General features: G+C 37.3%; 1 protein-coding gene across 3 annotated transcripts in view; it reads left to right on the top strand.

The window, feature by feature from the left end:
- Nucleotides 1-5,967, top strand: part of LOC124163515 (condensin complex subunit 2-like) — a 28,837-nt gene extending 22,870 nt beyond the window's left edge. Inside the window, exons 12-13 of one of the 3 annotated variants that reach the window (XM_046540477.1) lie at nt 22-168; nt 5,092-5,967. In XM_046540477.1, the coding sequence (XP_046396433.1) occupies nt 22-168; nt 5,092-5,364 (420 nt within the window). In that variant the 3' untranslated portion in view covers nt 5,365-5,967. The remainder of the gene's footprint in view (nt 1-21; nt 169-5,091) is intronic. The other 2 variants (XM_046540476.1, XM_046540475.1) reach the window with 2 other exon arrangements.
- Nucleotides 5,968-20,534: the final 14,567 nt, after the last annotated feature.

Raw genomic sequence — 20,534 nt, 5'->3', positions numbered from 1 at the left:
ATATTTTTCATTTTCTTTTAGTCACCTGGGAATCCAGAGATGACCAGACGCTTCACTGCTGAGTTACCAACCTCAGGCGTTAAATACGTGAAGCAATCAAAAGCATTAAAGATGAAGAAGCTTTCAGAAGTTATATATAAATTGGTAACCCCCAAGGTAAATTCACAGGTGAGTATAATAATTGTTAAACAGTTGAACAAATAAAGAGTAATTACTGCTCTGTGGTGTAAACGTACTATCAAGGGTATCAATTTATTTTTTGATGAGTTTTGAGCTGAAGTTCTTACAACATTGTAAAAAATTTACTGTAGCTCATATTATGCAAAACAGAAACCTAATGCTGTAACAAAACCACAGTCTAAAGGATTATTTCATTCTGTCAGTGTACGAAAACAGTTAAAGCAAAAAAAGCATTTCTGAATATGAAAAGCTAAACTACAAGCTCGACATTGAAATTAAAATTAATTCCTGCAATAAAAAATGGGGATGTTGCTACCCTTCTGTTATTGGTTAAATAGGGAACAGTAGAATCATTTCTCTCAATATATCCACAACGGATATGTTAACCTTCAATTCCACATGTTTGGATCTAATTAACAATATGTTTATCCATATAGAAATAGGCAATGGATGGTAGGCCAAGGCAATTGTTATTAAATCCCACAACATAGATATATATGTACTTGCAAACTGGCCTTGGATCCATATTCCTGATCCACAAACTCTCCAGAATGCTGTCTTCCAGCTACATGCATCAGAACATTTATTGACTAGCACCTAAGTTCCCATTTCAGTTGTGCTATAATATGATGATTGCCTTGCCAAGAGAATGTTTCTAAAATCGTTATTTGCAAGTAGTTCTGTATGCTTGAAAAGCATTATATTTCTCCAGGGTGGACTAAATGTAAGTTTTTAAAACTCACACTGATGAGCTCTCTACCCTTCTATACCTACCAGACAAAGCTTCTTTTAAACAAAGGGAATAAAGTGTTCCCAAGAGAATCTCAAAGACGTGAGGTCTGGAATCAATATCTCACATGCAGTGTCCCTTTGATACAGATCCGGGATTTGAAAAAAAACCTCCATGCAACGAATTTTTTGGGACCGGAAAAATCATGACTTCATAAGGAATTTTGTTGCATGGATGTGATGCGCGGGTTGCGTCATTACAGGGGATATTGCGTCCCTGAGCTCTACGATGATAGTCGAGTAAATTCTTCAATCTTGCTTGTTCCCCACATACTTTGAGAGTCGTCAAATTCCAACGTCGATTGAAGGGCATAGCTGTATTAGAGGGTGGAAATTCTCCCTCCGGGATCTTTCCCGTACTTAGGGGATACGATTTGGGATCAAAAAGGACTAATCTTCCCACACTTCCAGCCCGCTAGAAGCCCATCAGGGCCGGTCTGCTCGAAAATCCGATTTTCACTGTTTTTTAGATATCTCGGGCTAGAAATCATATTTTTTAATTCGGTTTTCGACGTATGCAGGCTTTTTCAATGGAGCAGATGTCCAACTGTTTTCAAGAATTTTCAGAGGGACAAGGGGAAATGGCGTTGATTTGAAAAATTCTGACGCGTTTTCATAAAATATTTTTGAGAGGGCCGCTAAGAAAAAATGTTTTCCGGGGGCGTTTTTTAATTTCAGCTAGTGTATAGGAAAAAAATTTTAGGTGGTGGAACGTCGCGAAAAAAAATAAAATTTGCGGTAAAAATTCGATTTTGGCCTAAACGGAGCTGAACGGTTAAGTCGCGGTACCCTCCGCTGCGGTTCCACTTCCCGCTCATTATGTATATATCGATGGAAAAAATTACCAGTAAATGTGAAATACCACGTTCTTTTCCTCAATAATTCTTTCTAGGGGGAGTTTATCCTGTTTTGGGCCCATGCGCAGACTTCATTGTAGAGTTTTCGTAATGGAGAGGCTTGTCACGGGAGGTTTTTTTTTGCGTGCATTGGCCATTGGAAGGGCCCGGGACGAGGTCAATGACTTCGAAATAGGGAGGCAAATAAATTTTTTTGTATGGGATTTCGTTGTGTAAAGGTTGTATTGTGTTTGTGCACTGTGCAGTGATGGAAAAATTGAATAAAAGATTAACATCGAAAATCGAGTTTAGATAGTAAAAAAAATCTAGGTCTAGCCATGATCTTCGAGTTTCGATCCAAGCTCGATTTCTCCACTCCAGACTTGACCACATCGTTTAATCTAAGCAGCGTCAAAAGCGGCCTATGATAATAACATCCGTCCAATGCGAAAGACATCTTTCTAAGGCAGCTAAAATTAAAAAGACATTTCCTCGATCATCAAGAAAGCATCTCATCCAATTGATCATTCTTAAAAATTTTAGTGAAGCCGAATGGCTCCAAGCGGTGATCCCAAAAGGTTAATGTGCTTGCATTTGTAAATTTTTACTCCTAATAATTCAAGCATGCATTTTAGGTAAATTTTCCTATAATTCAAAAATATAATATGAGTGTTTTTAGAATAAAAATAAACGTTTTTTTTAGAAAAGAGACCGTCGATTTTCCGATTAATCGATATTTTTGGTTCCAATTCGATTTTTGCTGAAAAGTCGAGCTTATCACTTCGATAAAAAATCGATTGTCCGAAAAATCGATTTCGACCAAAATTTTTCCACCGCCATATTTGTGAACTAAATCTGCAAGAGATATGAAGTGAAACACTTTGCACTTTCCACATAAAAAATTTATTACACTCGAGTCGACATGTTTCGTTGCACTGCAGCATTATCAAGACTAAACCAAGAAATTAACCATACCAATATATACAAATTGCACACTCGCAACATTTGAGAAATGGGGGTGGAAGGTGGGGTGGAAAGGAGGGTCGGGAATTTTAAACTGACCGTTGGTCTGAGGTGAGGGAGGGGAGGGGGGGAAGGTGACTGTTTTCAGGTGCTCGGAGGGTTATTTTCCCCGATTAGCTGAGGGAGGTCAAGGATCGGAGAATGGAAGGGAAAAACATGGTCATTAGTAATAACATCTTTCCTACTAATGGCAGAAACGATGTACAACTGTTCCCAAATATCCATTTTTTTCCCCTTATTAACCCGTTGAAGCATTTCTAGGATGAAGTCAGCCCGGTGTCCGTCTTCTAGGAGGTGAGCCGCGAACTGGGATTTTCCTTCCCTGTTTTCAAAGTCCCTCTTATGCTCTTCTGCTCTGACCTTCAGACTTCTCCCCGTCTGTCCAATGTATGACGCCATACAATCCCCACACTTTAGCCTATAAATTCCACTTTGGTCCCTAATATCCACACGGTCTTTTACACTGGGAAGCAAATATTTTAGGTTTTTTCTATTGTGGAAGGCTGGTTTGATGCCAAGGTGATTAAGAAATTTACCTATTCTTAGGGAAGCACTACCAATATAATTTATTTTTCTCCAGCGTTGAGCTTCCCTAGGTTCCAACGAATATATCTGCCTAAGGGAAATTACTTTTTGCTTGCTATGATAGACAACATGGTAGCGAAAAAGAAAAAAGAAATTACTTTTTGCTTGCTATGATAGACAACATGGTAGCGAAAAAGAAAAAAGAAATTTCCCTTAGGTAGATATATTCGTTGGAACCCAGGGAAGCTCAACGCTGGAGAAAAATAAATTATATTGGTAGTGCTTCCCTAAGAATAGGTAAATTTCTTAATCACCTTGGCATCAAACCAGCCTTCCACAATAGAAAAAACCTAAAATATTTGCTTCCCAGTGTAAAAGACCGTGTGGATATTAGGGACCAAAGTGGAATTTATAGGCTAAAGTGTGGGGATTGTATGGCGTCATACATTGGACAGACGGGGAGAAGTCTGAAGGTCAGAGCAGAAGAGCATAAGAGGGACTTTGAAAACAGGGAAGGAAAATCCCAGTTCGCGGCTCACCTCCTAGAAGACGGACACCGGGCTGACTTCATCCCAGAAATGCTGCAACGGGTTAATAAGGGGAAAAAAATGGATATTTGGGAACAGTTGTACATCGTTTCTGCCATTAGTAGGAAAGATGTTATTACTAATGACCATATTTTTCCCTTCCATTCTCCGATCCTTGACCTCCCTCAGCTAATCGGGGAAAATAACCCTCCGAGCACCTGAAAACAGTCACCTTCCCCCCCTCCCCTACCTCACCTCAGACCAACGGTCAGTTTAAAATTCCCGACCCTCCTTTCCACCCCACCTTCCACCCCCATTTCTCAAATGTTGCGAGTGTGCAATTTGTATATATTGGTACGGTTAATTTCTTGGTTTAGTCTTGATAATGCTGCAGTGCAACGAAACATGTCGACTCGAGTGTAATAAATTTTTTATGTGGAAAGTGCAAAGTGTTTCACTTCATATCTCATAATGGATCTCCACAAAGTATCTGCCACATCCATCCAATTCATTAAATCTGCAAGAATTGAGAATGGTTTTTTTTCTATGTTTTTCCTGTTCCTGGCATTGTTTCTCAGGCCCTTTGTCTCTCTTTGTTCTAAATCAAGGGTTACAATATCATTGATTCCTTTTCAAAGGCTAGTAATGATTTTTATCTTGGTAGTATGAAAACTTCCTTAAGTATTTCATCAGGTTATCTCACAAGTGATTGGACCCGTATCTTCACCCTATTTACATAACAATGTCTAATCCTTCACCAATTCACTCTGTCTAACAATGTAGCATATCGATGGCTAACAATAAGTTCTAACAATACGTATCTCAAAAATAGCAGCTTTTCAAGAGAGCAAAAAAATCGATTATTTTTTTTATTGTAAATAATTTTAATTGAAATTAAAAACCAAAAATACATAAAACTAAAAACAAGCATACATTTGCAATCAAAGTGTTGAATTTTGCTTGAATTTTATTATTTATTAACAGTATTAGCAGTATTAACTCATACCAGCCACATTTTGAGATACGTGTTGATAGAACTTAGCCATCGATATACGCCCAAAAATTTTTTCCAAATGAGTTTTGCGCTAATTCTTTTTGGAATAGTAGCCATTCTTTTAGAATCTAGAATTAATCTTTTAGAATCATATCTTTTAGAATAAGTACCCATTTTTTACCAAGTATTATATGTGTACAATCCTTTAAATTTATAGCAAGATGCAGCAGCAAACGCTGGCGACGAAGAAGAAATTAGGGGAGCCATCAAGTTTACTGAGGTTTACAAGAAGATTCCGGCTATGCTAACTTCTAGAGAAGCTCAAAACCTATCCATCCCCATAGCATTCGTGGCCTTACTCCATGCTGCTAGTGAAAAAAACCTTCGTTTGAAAGGGCAGAGCGACTTACTTGATATAACAATATCGCATGGTGTAAATGACCAATCCCATTTGATTCCTCACAGCTTAAGCTTGCCTCGCGAAAAATAATTCATTTGTTCAAATTTGTTGTTATCGTGTGTTGTTACATTAATGTTGATTTTTTCAAATTTTTTATTTAATTGTTATTTAGTTTTTACTTAATGTCGTAAGTATATACCTACCAATAGTTTCTGACCCTCAATTGTTTTCATAAACATCAAATGGAATTCCTTTGTAATCATTGTCATGATACTATTTTTGAAGTAGACTGGTGAATTGTTCATGTTTTCTCACATGGTGTAGTCTCTCATGTCATTTTGGTTATGACATGCATGTTAGAGTAAATTTTGGAGGAAATATATTAGCATGCGTATTTTTTGAGTTCCGGGAACTTGAATTTTACTGAATTCCCATGTAAATTAAAATACTCGTTACCAGGCTGTGACATATAAGAGGGATTATTGTTAATAAAGAATTCGTTTCAAAAGCAACGTAACATTTCTGTTTTGACACATATGTACTGGGTTGTCAATGTCCAAGAAAGGCCCCTGGGAAATGTCTATACGGATACGGGTGCTGTATATTGTAAGACCGCTATACACGGAAAATGATCAAGCTGAATGATAATGCTCAATGATCGAGCGAATGAAATCATTCGCCAAGTATTATGGAAAAATTCGCGAATGAACCGTCATGCGCATGATCAGTGGCGTAGCCAGGGGGATACGGGGATCCGGAAACCCCCGAAATATAAATACACAATAGGGTAGTTTCCTTCATCAAAGAAAACGAAAGGCATTGATTGCGATTCGCTACCCACCATTAGTGTATCCATAATATATAAATTATTTGGTTTTAGAAATACCGGTTTAGGCGAATGGCAAGGGTCAATTTTATCCTCATTTGAAAAAGGCCAGATTGGCGCCCATGCGATGCCACTCCACGTGACGTCACAGGGACCTAGTTTCTATACGAGTAGATAGGAGTTTTACATCGTCTGAGGTTACCAATGCATGCATGAGGCACAAGCTCAGGGAAACATGTCTTAATAATCACCTTTTAAAACCGGCTAAGGTCGGAAAGTTTTCTTCGTTTGATAAGGTATTAATAATCCTTATTTAATCCAAGCGCTACCAGCTAGCATGGTACTCTGCTACCTGCTAGCATCCTGCGTCGTATCAGCGCTCAGAGCCTCGCCCCAAGGTCACCTCAGTTGCGTCAGCGGGAACCAGAACGACGTCACGCGGACTTTTTCCCAGCATCCATACTTACCCGTCGCGTTTTCGCGCGCTTGAAATTTTTCACTTTTCATTTAATCGCGAAAAATAGATATCGTCAATTAAAAATCTAAAAGCGTGAAATACGTACTCCAGGAGTAATAATCTTTCGATTTAGGCAATAAAAAAAATAGGAAACAACCCTATTACTTTTCTTCATAAAAGAAAACAAAATATTGAAAAATCATGAATTTACATAATATTTCTTTAACAAATTAAGTTTTTTCGATTTTGAAAAGTGTTAAAATTAGTTTAAAACCCATTACTGAGTATCCTAATTTTTTTTTAATTTTCCCCCTGGTTTTGGACCATCCTCGAACGAAATTTCTGGCTACTCCACTGCGCATAATCATTCAGTGAAAATTAGAACATGTTCATTTTGCTCGCATCGTGATCATGATCATTCATCGTGTAAAGCGGCCTTTATCCACAGTAATAAAGTGCTGTAATGATAAGCCCTGGGTTAGCCCTAACGTTTGAGGAAGTTATACCTCCCGAACGTCTCCTTTGGATTTTTTAAAATACTCGCTAAGTTACGGAAAAACTATTCTGGAATTTACGTGTGATTCAAATATATGAATATGAATGAATAATTCCCCTGTACAGGGCTGCAGGGCCGCAGCCAAGAATTGAGGCTAGGGAGGGTTTTAGGTGCAACTAATACATCTTACTTAGTATACTTAGGGTGTGGGGGTATTGCATACCCGCCAGGGTAAGGAGGAGTTGCGGGGACCCTCCTCCAGAAAATTTTTAAGATTAATGGTTCAAAATGACTAGTTTTACCGCTCTATGAGAGATATTTGATTAATCCTAACACTATTCTATGAATAATTCTAATCCATCAAGTAAAATGGATTTACCTTAAAAATTTCTTTGGGCTCTGGGAGGGGTTTTATCCCCCAAACACCCCCCTCGCTACGCCACTCCTGGGCTGCACTTTTACTATGCCGCTCCACATTTGCACCGAACGGGGCCGAAGCCGGGACGTGAAGCGCGATCGTAAAATTGCGTTCATTTTTGCAGCCGCGAACGTTTTTCCAAGTTTTTTTTTAACACTTAATCTATCTCTATTAAATACTCTGATGAAAAATAGGAGAACTTATACCACTCAAACTAAAGATACTGCCTACTTTATGTCAGGTTTTGCTGGAAAAAATGGTCCGCCATTTTTCGACATTTTTACCTCACCATTATCAACCGAAATATTACAAAATGATGGAAAATGTAGATAAAGTATGGTATCACCGGAATATAATGCTTTGGTTTAATTAAAATCCTCCCAAAACTATCAGCAGCTTAACCCCTATGTTTTTCAAAGAAAAACGAGATCGGACGTGCCTTTAGAAATTTGGTAATGTTTGGTCCTCTGTATCTCAGCACCGGATGGGATGTATGAAAAATTTTCTTATGATCACCAAGTATTTTTGAGCATATGCACCAATTTTCAAGGCTGTTCCTAAAAAAAAAGAAATTTTGGACTGTTGTCCGGCTTTTTCCGACCTCAGACCTCTGTGCATTGTTTTGCACAAATCCTTCATTGAAAATATAAAAGTTAACATATAGCATAATTTGCTATGACATACAAAGTGATGAAATGAAGGGCTGCATTTTAAAAATAAAATGTTTAAAATAATTTATATTTCGCTGGTTGGATCGAGAATCACTATACCTGCTCAAAATCGATTTATATTCCTCATTCGTACTATCGCACTTGAGGGCAAATTGCAATGCTAAACTTATTATTGTCTATTATGAAGAATATTTTTAAAGATAAGGATATTATAATCGTCGATACTAGCCTGAGTTCAGTGTATTGCTTGACGGTTTCCATGGAAGAAGGAATCATAACAGCTACTTCTGCCGCCTTCACCAGAGCCACTAGCTGTATTAGTTTTGCTTACTACCGCTAGAGGCATGAAAGTAAATCCCAGCAACTTCACCCCCTATTGGCGAAAACTTCACTCACTAGTAGTCTTTTTAAAACGGAGGGGTTACGTATTAAACAAATTACGCATCGCATGTATTTAAAATATAATATGGAGAAATATACTGTCCACGATATAGAAACAATTAAGGAAATTGTTTTGTTTAACATTAATTTCGTGAAGATTTTTTTTCGCATTGAGGATGCATTAAAAGATGATGTCTTACATCAGTTTTCGTAGGAAAAGGGAGATGCCCATTAACGTCTAAAATAAACTTTTGAAGACAATATTTTTACAGATATGAGATAGTAATTTCCTTGCAAATCAGTATTTGAATTTCTCTTCGGCTTCACCCTAGGTTTAACAGCTTTAGACTGCCAATGTTTCCATGGCTCACCTCTACCGTCTTCAGGGTACAAAATTGCATTTTTATTGGGTTTTATTAGAGTTTTAACCCTTGATTATCTAAATTACCAACTGGCCATTATTATTTTTTGCATATTATATTTATTTTACAACTAATTCAGAGATATTATGAAAGAAAACCCGAACAAAATTTTTAAAATGTTTTTTCAAGCATGGGAAACCAAATGGGAACACGCCACAAAATTTTGCTATTCCTTGAAAAATAAATATATACTTGACCAAAAAATTAAGTTTAACAATGTGATACATATTGATCTTTTGAATAAATATCGAATAAACCGCATTCTCACTACAGAGTCGAAGAAAATAATCAATATTGAAAAGATATAATTTACGACCAATGTATGCAAAAGTCATGCGATTGACTTTTAAAAATACTTCCATACTTTATTTACACAACAAATACTATAAAATTAAACACAGGTACGAAATATAATTTTCATGAATATTTATAAATATGTTCCCAAATGGGAACATTGGATCTTAAAGGGTGATTTAATTTTTCATTTTCCCTGATTTTTAAAAACTTAGTCGGTAAATATTTAAGAATGGATCCAGAGTAAACGCTAAGATGTGCTTCGTACGATGTTATGCTATGTTGTATTTGTATTGTATTTGTATATATATATTTATTTGTATGCTATTTTGTTATTTTTTTTCTTTCCTTTTTTTTTCTCATCTAATCTCAGGCTACCCAGGCTCAAGATGTACAACTAAACTAATATTTAAAATTAAAAATAATATCATCAAAGAACAGAGTTCCAAAAACGTCAAAAATAAATGTCCTCATTTTTCTCAACAACGCAGGGGTTAAATTTCTCAAATTGCATACTTTCTACCGCAACTTCCGTTTATAGTGTAATGGTGTATAAGGCCCTTTACACACTAACATGAGCAGGCAATAGGAAATGGAACTCAGCCAAAAATTTCCTGCATTTGCCAAAATTATATTTTTTCTAAATCACGATTTATTCGCGCAAATAAATATTAAATTTCAGTTTTTAATTCATTTTGAACTACTGAATTTAAAAATGAATTTGCTGTCTTTGATAACCTAAGAAGAAAAATTTTAATAACATTTTTAGAAACTAACTACGGTTCAGACGAACTTTAGATGCTCGATTTCACTGACTTTTCCCTGATTTTCGGTGCGATTTTTGAAAATATTTCCTTGACATTACAACAATTTCGAAGCATTGCAATACAGTTATTTTATAGAACAAATGCTGATCTGAAAATTGTCAATAGTCAAACACGATAAATAATCTTTCTGCGTTGCAATTCATGGAAATTGCATTTGGAAATTCGAGTTTCTGCGCTGTCTGTTATGGGTATTCTTGTCGAAGGACGCGAAAGATATAGTTTAAACTCATGTAAATATATCATTTTGACAGAAATAACAAATGTTGTATTCGCTAATATTTCAGAATCATGATGAAAATGTTGATTAGGCCTGACAAAGTACATCACATGACAAAGTAATCAGGGACGCCGACTTGCAAAAAATATTGGGGAGATCCAAACCGGGGACTTGCCCCGGGACATTTTCTAAGTAGTGAGTTTTAACTTTTTTAAGCATTTTAGAAGAGTCATATGATCAACATTAGAACCCTTATAACTCGAATCTCGATATCTGGACACTCCGGGGAAAATCGACAAGCCTGGCACATTTTTCATCACACTCATAACGGATTTTTTAGAGGGCTCGGGCCCCCTCAAGCCCCATGGAGTCGGCGCCTATGAGTAATCACGTTAGCTTCATGAAAATAATGCAACCGTCAGCAAAAACAGCTGTGAAATGTATTTGCTTAAAAATATGTGAATTGACTAAATGGCATTCTCTGAGACCCTAAATTTCTGTTACCTCCATACAAGTCGTTGATGATGATAATATAATTTTTTAATCAACACATGCGTGAAGCAGTTTTTTGTGACGTACAGTCCCGAACATTCTTATTAAGAAATGCCCCTTTTACTTAATATTTTCCTACTTAACATTTTATTTATTTACAATTAATATTTTACGTTCTTTGGCGACTGTAGTGGATGAATGGTGTTACAGTCAAAAACTTACGAAAACCGAGCAAGAATATTCGGTAAATTGTTATTTCTCTGTCGAAATGACGAGGTTCAATTTTTCACAAAAATAAGTTTTTCTTCGTCCCAGATTTCACTCCTAATTCATCATCGTCTGGAAGACCGACCCTGCTGACAATGTAGTAACTCTGAAACCCGGGTTGACATTAAAAAAATTATTTCCGAAAAATTGCATCTTAATATCGGGTAGAGATTCAAATAGTTCCGTCAAAGTTGACTCCCGATTTTGAGTTCGACTTTAGACGTATTGACTATGAATATCGACTAAGAAAATGTTTTTGAGTTTAAAAAGAAAGCTGACAATTTAGTAAAAAAAACCCTCCTAGGAGACCAAAAGTGCGTTTTCCTTCGAGCACAATTTTATTTCGGCAAAACCATCAATGGTGAGCCTAAACAACACATATTCATTTTCATGGAACGGAGATATTGCTTTTAAAGGGAAATAGTAATGTCCAAACTCAATATGTACGCCTAAAATAATGTTTAAAATTAAGAGTAATATCTTAAAAGAACACATTTCCTAAAACGTCAAAAATGAATAAGCTCTTTTTTTCTCACCAACCCAGGGGATATATCAAATTGCGCTGATTCCTTACCTGCTGTAGCTCTATTTTATTTTATTACATTCCCTTCTCTAGAGAAGTTTTTTTTCATGAAATTGACGTTCCCAAGTTAACAAGATACTTGGTATTCAGTTTGTATGCACTGTAATCGTAAATTTGGGTGTGTTTACACTTGTATGACATTCGAAAATAAATCATTAACGTCCAATTCCTTGGATTTTTGCCTGCTTTAATACTACGTGAAGCCGAATGCTCAATTGAGTGATGTTAGTTGTGTTAATCGATATGTGCCTATAGTTACTTGCTTAGATTAACTATTGAAAACTAAACAATGGAATGCTTATACCCCCTCCCCAATATTTGGCGGTATAATCAGATATCATGCCTTATAAATGCCATGCCATGCCTTTGTGGTGTGCATGTGGGAGTCCAAATGCATGCTGCATGCTGGTGATTGATCACCCCCTGCCAAACACCCTAGAGGTGGCTCGCAGGGTATTATGTAGATGTAGATGTAGATGAGATAAAAAAAACCACTTTCTCACAAAAATATTTTTATCCGACCAACCCAAACAAGAATTATTTTGAGGATAGGAAAAACATGAATTTTTTGATGCGATAATCATATCTCCATTTACATTAACGTAAAAAAATAATGGAAAAAGCGGAACACTCTCTCCAATATTTTAACTACTCAGGCACTACTTGCTGCGCTCAAGTTAAAAATATAAAGGAGGACGACGAGATGGTTAAACACATTTCGGACGATGATAAACCAGACATAATTTTACGCAAAATTGACCGCGAAATCAAAACCAATCAATCATACACTTGTGTCAAAATTATTAACGAAATATATCATTGCTTATAAAATATGTATTTTAATTCCTTATATTCAACTGTCATTGAAATTCAATAAACACAATACTTTTGTGCACACGATCTTTCAGATCTACCACGCGTCCAAAAACATCGCGCTATATCAATCGCGGGTTGCGTAAACCGACAAAATATATACAGAAAGACTTCTCCATTGTTGTTCTCGATGCAAATTGATGTCGTAGAAAGGTTAACTTGGCATGCGAATTGATTCAAGGAGCCTCAGCGGAACCTTCTGCGCTCTGTTCGGGGCCGTTGTGCTATTGATGGAGGATTTCGTGGCAGCTGGCAAACCACCCTACACGTGGGACAACGAAAATACACAGCATCGTAGTGTACGAAAGGAAACCCACGTGTGATACCTACCCCGCCTCTAAAGCCACGCATCACGACTCTATTTTCAATCCAATCACTCGCCACACTCCCTTACCAGATCCTCGACCTAATACGGAAGTTTCAGGCTAAGTCCAGTGGTGTCAATAATGCCGCTCCGGCACTGGATAACAAAAGACATAATAGTCAGATAACACTTTTATCAATCTTTGATGGTTTTATCAAAAACTTTCACTGCTTTATTTACTGTATGCATGTATTTTGCAATTTATGAATAAGTAGAATAAATATTACTATAGTATTTTCCCTTAAATTTTCTTCATTTTTCTCCGAGTTATTTTATTGTAAAGAGCACAGGATTTTCTCCAAGGTAATTCTCTTCTGTTCTATTGCATTGAGAAATTTTCTCGTGATATGGCAGGTTGAAATTATTACAGCCTTTTGCAATTTGATGTATTTGGATGAAGGTTGAGGATTTCGAAACTATTTTGTGTATGTTTTGGGATAATACCGGCAGCAGAGATGACAATTGGAGTTGTAAAAACCTATTCCATATTCTTTTTCTTTCTATTGGCAATTCTTGCCTCATTCAGAGCCAGGCATAACTTTATGCTAAATTAACCGTGAGGTCCAAATCCATCAAAAAAAGGATAAAATTATTACTAAAAATGTCATTTTTCCTTAAAAATTTACATGGACCAGGCTACTCAAAATAAAAAAATTACCGGGTTATAACAATCGGTTTAAAGAACCTGGTGGTTTCTGGTGAGAGGTGATGGAAATTTAAAATCATAAATTAATGCAAGTCTCACTTTAACCCTTTATAACTCAATGTTGCTTCTAAGCAACATCAAAAATGTTTAAACTTTCAGCTCTATTTAGGAGATATCTAAACTAAATATTATTTTGTAGCGTAAATTTTAATGACGAAATATTAATATGCCAGGATAATTATCACCGAGTGTAAACTTTTTAAGTTTTCAAATGAAACATCTTGAAATTTGATTTCTCCCAGAAACAGCTCTGGGTTAGAAAGGTTTAAAACTTCATTAAACGAAAAGTATTTTTTCTCAATAGAAGAGCTCGGACACACTTGAAAATGGGGAAAGCGTCGTAACACATCGTTTAGAGAGTAATGTTTTAAATCAGAACTTGCAGATTTCTTTCATTTATGATTTTTCATTCATGTATATTCTGAGTAGAACTACATCATTGGTCACAAAATCACATTATTGAACACAAAACTCGATTGCCCGAAGCTTCGCATTTAACGGAGAATTTCATTCGAGAGCGATCGTTGGCGGTCGTTCCTAATAGGGTGGTTTCATATTATTTTTTTATTGCCCAAACCGAAAGATTATTACTCCTGGAGTACGTATTTCTCGCATTTAGATTTTTGAATGACGATATCTATTTTTCGCGATTAAATGAAAAGTGAAAATTTTCAAGCGCGCGAAAACGCGACGGCTAAGTATGAATGCCGGGAAAACTCCGTGTGGCGTCGTTCTGGTTCCCGCTGCTGCAAGTGAGGTGACCTTGGGGCGAGGCTTTGAGCGCTGATACGACGCAGGATGCTAGCAGATAGCAGAGTACCATGCTAGCTGGTAGCGCTTGTATTGAATAAGGATTATTAATACCATATCAAACGAAGAAAACTTTCCGACCATAGCCAGTTTTAAAAGGTGATTATTAAGACATGTTTCCCTGAGCTCTGTGCCTCATGCATGCATTGGTAATCTCGGACGATGTAAAACTCCTATCTACTCGTATAGAAACTAGGTCCCTGTGACGTCACGTGGAGTGGCATCGCATGGGCGCCAATATGGCCTTTTTCAAATGAGGTTAAAATTGTCCATTGCCATTCGTCTAAACCGGTATTTCTAAAACCAAATAATTTGTATATTATGAATACACTAATGGTTGGTAACGAATCGCAATCAATGCCTTTCGTTTTCTTTGATGAAGGAAACTACCCTATTACCATTATGGTCAACATTCATCAAGTTTAAATAGCAAAATTTATGTGCGTGATCTTGATGATTTCATCCTTATATTTTGAGGTTGATATTTTTTCAGCTATACGAACCATGTGAACCGAGAATATTTGAGGCGTTATTTTCATGTAATTCGTGTTTCTGACTTCACTTATACCAATTATTTGCTTATAACTCAATATATAGTGTATTTTTTAGTATGAAGGAAACTAATGCTAATGACCGACCTCATACTTCGGTCACGAATGATCGACGGACGACTTCGGTTGCGAACTGCCAATAAGATTGTGCCCGTATTGAATCGTTCGTCGAAGTGATCCGGTTTATAACTCGATTACACAAAATAGATCTCGATCACGCACGCCGGCCGTTCACGACCGACCCATCGCCACTCGAAAATCAAGCTAGAATCCTACGCATTACGTCCTACGGGCGCGAATGATCGACGGGCGACTTCGGTTGCAAACGGTCAAAAAAACCGTGTAGTTCGTGGAGTAATCCGATTCATCAATCGATCACACAAAAAAGATCTCCATCAGTCACGTTGGTCGTTCACGGAAGACCCATCTCCACTCAACAATCAAGGTAGAATCTCACGCAGTACGTTTTACGTTAGCCAATGATCGACGGACGACTGCGGTTGCAAACGGCCAAAAAAAAACTATATCTTTCATGGAATGATCCGATTCATCAATCGATCACACAAAAAAGATCTCCATCAGTCATGTTGGTCGTTCACGAAAGACTTATCTCCACCCAACAATAAAGCTAAATTCAACGCATTACGTCTTTAAGCCCCAAGTCGATTATCGGTCACTACCCACATCAAGCACAACCGATGTCGGTGACTACCTACGTCTGTATATTTTTTTATACATATATTTTAGGTAGAAATCCTCAATTAGTCACAAAATCCCTGGATTGGAAAAACCAACGATCGTTCGAAGCGTTGCATATAATGAAGAATTGCATATGAGAGCGACCGTTCGGTCGTGAACGACCGGAAATTTCTCGATCCCAAATGACCGACCACAGACTAGGATCCCGAATGACCGGCGGACAACTCCGGATGCGGAAGGCCAGAAAGATGTGAATGAAGTGTCGTTTCTCGGAGTAGTGGCGTGATTGGGAATATGCTTTGGGGAAATGTGGGGGGTACTGGTTGGACCTGAGGGGACGACCCCCCAGACAGTTCGGGAAAATATTAAAAAAATGACACACCTGGAAATTAATTTTTCATCATTTTGGCATCAGATGCAATTATTTTAATTCAGAAGTCAAAAATAGACAACAGTTTACAATTGTTTTCCCTTAGAACTTTGGGGAGGGGGGAAATAACCCCCACCCCTCCTCCATATTTACGCCACTTCCTCGGAGTGATCCGTTCATCAGCAGATCACATATCTCGATCACGCACATCGGTCGTTCGTTCACGACCGACCCATCGCCACTCGACAATCAAGCTAAAAATCCCACGCATTACGTCTTAAAAAGCCCCACGCGCAGATATATGTACATTCACACGCAGCATCCCCTCCCCTCCACCCCCTACCGCACGACCTCCCTCCCCACGCACCGTTTAAAATGCCCCCCCGCCCCTCTTTCCCCTCCCACATACACAGACAGACATCCTTCAATGTTCCGCCGGCCGGCGCCAGCGAGTCTGAAGCACACCTGCATCTCTCCCGGCGGCTTCCACCCCTCCAACGCCTTCCTCCCCTCCCCTCTCCTCCCCCTCCCCCCACGCACGCATACACGGATCGCGCGGGGGAACAGAGTCGCCTCTGGCGGCGGACGGCGGAGGTGGGGGTTAGCGCGGGAGCCTCGGCATCTTAAGAACGTCCCCCCCCTCCCCAACTCCCTTATCTCCTTCCTTTTTCCTTTCTCCATCATCCTTCCCTCCAATGAATGCCTATCTTCTCTTCCCGCAAGAGTGGTGAACTCATAGATTACCTACCGCGCATCGCCTACCGTTTCTCCGGGGACGATGAGGATCGTCTAAGTCTCGACTTTCTTCCTACGCATTATGAAGACGGCCAAATATGGTTACGCAGGAATTAAAATGTATACTGATTAACGATTTCCGATCGATCGGCCATGTACCAACGATATATTATATTAGTTATAATATTAATTTCATTACTTCACACACACAAATTACATAACAATAGCAAAATTGAGTAATTTTAGGTAGCCTAGAAGGAGAACCTGTTTGAGGCTACCATCCAAAATAGTTATATCTTATGCTTTACATAATTCGATGGCTACGTTCTAACAACACGTGTCTAAAAAATAGCAACTTTTCAGAAGAGCAAAAAAGAACGTTTAATTTTTTTATTTATACACTGAAATTAAAAACTAAAAGTTCATAAAACTGAGAAAGAAGCATTCATTTGCAAACAAACAGTTGTTTTTTGCTTTTATATTATTTTTTTAATGTTATTGCACTTTGTTTAGGATACCTGTCTCAAACCGGCCGAATTTGAGATACGAGTTGTTAGAACATGGGCATCAATATAGTGCAGCTCGTTTGGTGTTACCTTTGGTAATCTATGTTAACATAGCTTAAGTGCGTACATGAAAAATAACAACGAAAATAGTATTCATGATTCATTCACATCAATATTTTTTTAACAATATTTGTTCTACACTTTCTTTAGTGAGTGGCCAAGAATGTGCATTTTGCAAACACTTTTTCAAAGACTTAGAAATAAAGCATGTCTGGGGTAACAAATTGGTCCTACATACAAAAAACATCTTCTAAACAAATTCAAATTTGGTTGTTAAACAAAGTCAAATAACCAAGAGAACAAAATGATGAATCCTTAAATATACCATAATTAAGACATTTGTTTCTATTTCCAGTACATTTCGTTTCAAGACATTTGGTTAGCATTTCCAATACAGTTCCAATACATTTCGTTTCCACGAAAAATTTAAAATATGCTCTTCTAACCAAACCAGCTTTCGGATTGAATCACTGAGTGAATGAGCACTTTTAACTGCACTTACTAATTTCATGATGCCAGTCCATTGCCCCTCAGTCCACTAGGCCATCATTCCCATTTACACTTGCAGCAAGAAATTAATGATTTTCGGGGATAGTGCCGTCTTAATAGATGCCGGATAGTCGCTTCTTACAAAAAGGCACACGGATGACATTAAAGTTGCACTCATTGTCAGCACAGGATAGCGTATCTGATTCAGTGGCGTAGCGAAGGAAAGGGGTCCGGACCCCCTCTCCCCCCGAAATATAAAAGCACACTTACTTTGCATCACTAACGAAAACCAAATAGTGGAAAATCATGAATTTGCAAAAGATTTCTTTGAAAAATGAACTTTTTTGTTTATCAAAAGTGTTAAAATTGGATTAAATCCCTCATTTAAGTACCCTGTTTTTCAAAAAGTTTCTCCCCTGGTTTTGGACCCCCCCCCGAACAAAATAATTCCTGGCTACGTCACTGATCTGATCAATGAAAAAATGTCATAAAAATCGTTTGATATAGTAAATGCTTCTAATAAAAGTGAACGGAATGAACAAATAAAATTTGATGTGAAATTTAGCTCGATAATGGAAGGAGTTTCACAGAGTCCGCCAATAGAACTGATGCAATGGTTTCAAATGCCACGGATGCCCGATCGCGCGCGGCATTTGTTAACAAAAGACAGAATAGTCAAATAACACTTTTATCAATTTTGTTGCCTCAATATTTGTATTACAAATATTCGTAACCAAAACAAAATAATTGAAATAAAATGAAAATAATAACTTGTAGTTAGCAAAACAGACAGTAATATTTCACTTCTAAAAATAGTTAAGGAAAGTGCGTTCCGGCTCTGATAATTTTGCCATGACGTCACTGAACTGATCCAGTCGTCATTCGTCGTAGTACTGTGGAGTGTACGTGCCAATCTGTCATTTTCCATCTATTACTATCATGCAATCCAGATCTTACTCGCTGACGAGTATTCAATAAGTAGTTACGGATGAAATTCATACTATGTTTATCCGATCAGAGGATATGTCTGATAAATCCAAGAAATAGCACATCGCAGAAGTAATTAGCAAATGAAATATGTAGGTCAGTGTCAGCAGCACAAGGGATGATTAAATGAAACTGTAAGGTAGCGTCTCCATCAAATGTTTCCTCATCAAAGAGCAGACTTTGGTACGGGTCATAAATGAGATATTGGTAGATATTAAAATATTGGGTTAGTAACGAAATGCTAATAACGAAATTAATATGACATCACACGCATACGGTTGAAAAATTAATTAATCTATGATTAAGCTACAAAAAATCGTTGTTGAGTTTAACAGCAAAGTTGTGAGGAAATCTCTTTTAATCAACAGAACCTCCTTGAACAGCCCTGAGAACAGGAAAAAGTACCCTAATGCAAAAATATATATCAATGAAAGTCTAACTCCTTATCTCAAAAACTTGATGTGGCAAGTTAGGACTAGGGCTAAAGAACTTGATTTCAAATTTGTCTGGTATAGAAATGGTGGAATACTTGTCAAAAAAAACGAAACCAGCCGAATAATTAAAGTGGAAAATGAAAATGACCTATGTAAATTGATATAATATATATTTCAATTGATTATATTCCTGTTTCTTATTACTGATTTTGTTATTGTCATTAAGTATTTAACACTATAAGACACATTAAGTGTTCTATCTGTTTGCTGTTGAAATTGAAAGATCTTTTGGCATCATGGATCCATTGTCATCAATAGCTAGTGATGTTGAATGCAAATCCTATGAGAGCACTGGTGGTTTCTTGAATAATGTAAATTTGTTTAAAGGTTGTATTTTTTGTTCGTTGAATGTGAGGTCATTGAAGAAAGGTTGGGATGAAGTAAAAGTATTGCTCAATATGCTGAATAATAGGGGTCAGGTATTGGCATGTTTGTTGACTGAGGTCAATATAAAATCATCAGAAATGGGTCCTTACAACCTACTAGGTTTCAACTCTTTCCATAAACTGAGGGAAGAACGAAAGGGTGGAGGTATGATTGTCTTTCTGAGGGAGGTCTTGCCTGCAACGGTAGTTGATTTCGAGTTGGACGAATGCGAGTCATTGATCTTGAAAATGGTTTATGATTCTAACACAGTGTTATTAGTATGTGTTTACAGACCACCACATTGTAAGAAGAAGGATTTCCTCATTAGTCTGGAATCCTTCCTCGAAAGTAGATCAGAAAACCAGATTATATTGATTGGTGACTTTAATTTGAATCTAAAATCGAAAAAAGATACTAATGTGGACGCATACAAAAATTTACTTGCATCCAATGGGCTCACTGCTTGTATCACAAAAAGCACTAGAATAGAAATAAAAAAACGTAAAGTGACAGCTTCATGCTTGGATCACATTAACGTTAAAGGTTTCCACTCAAAACTTGATGGTTTCATTATCAAAACAAAAATATCTGATCACTTTCCTGTTGGTGTTTTCATACACACAGATAAGAGCTTACCTGAAGATAAGGTTATGGGACAATCTACTCATCTTTGCGACCGGAGGGTAACACAATTAATAAACAGAATAAACTGGTCGACACTACTTACACTCAATGATTCTGACAGCATTTATCAGCAACTGTGCGAAAAGTTAAATCATGTTTATTCATTATCTAAAATCAGGCAACGGGAAAATATCGGTAATAATACATTTAAACTTCCGTGGATGAATAATGCTATTTATTCAGAAATACAGATAAGAGACACACTATTCAAAAAA

Source organism: Ischnura elegans, chromosome 8 (assembly GCF_921293095.1).
Source record: "Ischnura elegans chromosome 8, ioIscEleg1.1, whole genome shotgun sequence".
Classification (NCBI taxonomy): Eukaryota; Metazoa; Arthropoda; class Insecta; order Odonata; family Coenagrionidae; genus Ischnura; species Ischnura elegans.
Note: the sequence above shows the minus strand (reverse complement) of the source record. Positions and strands in the feature narration are given on the sequence as shown.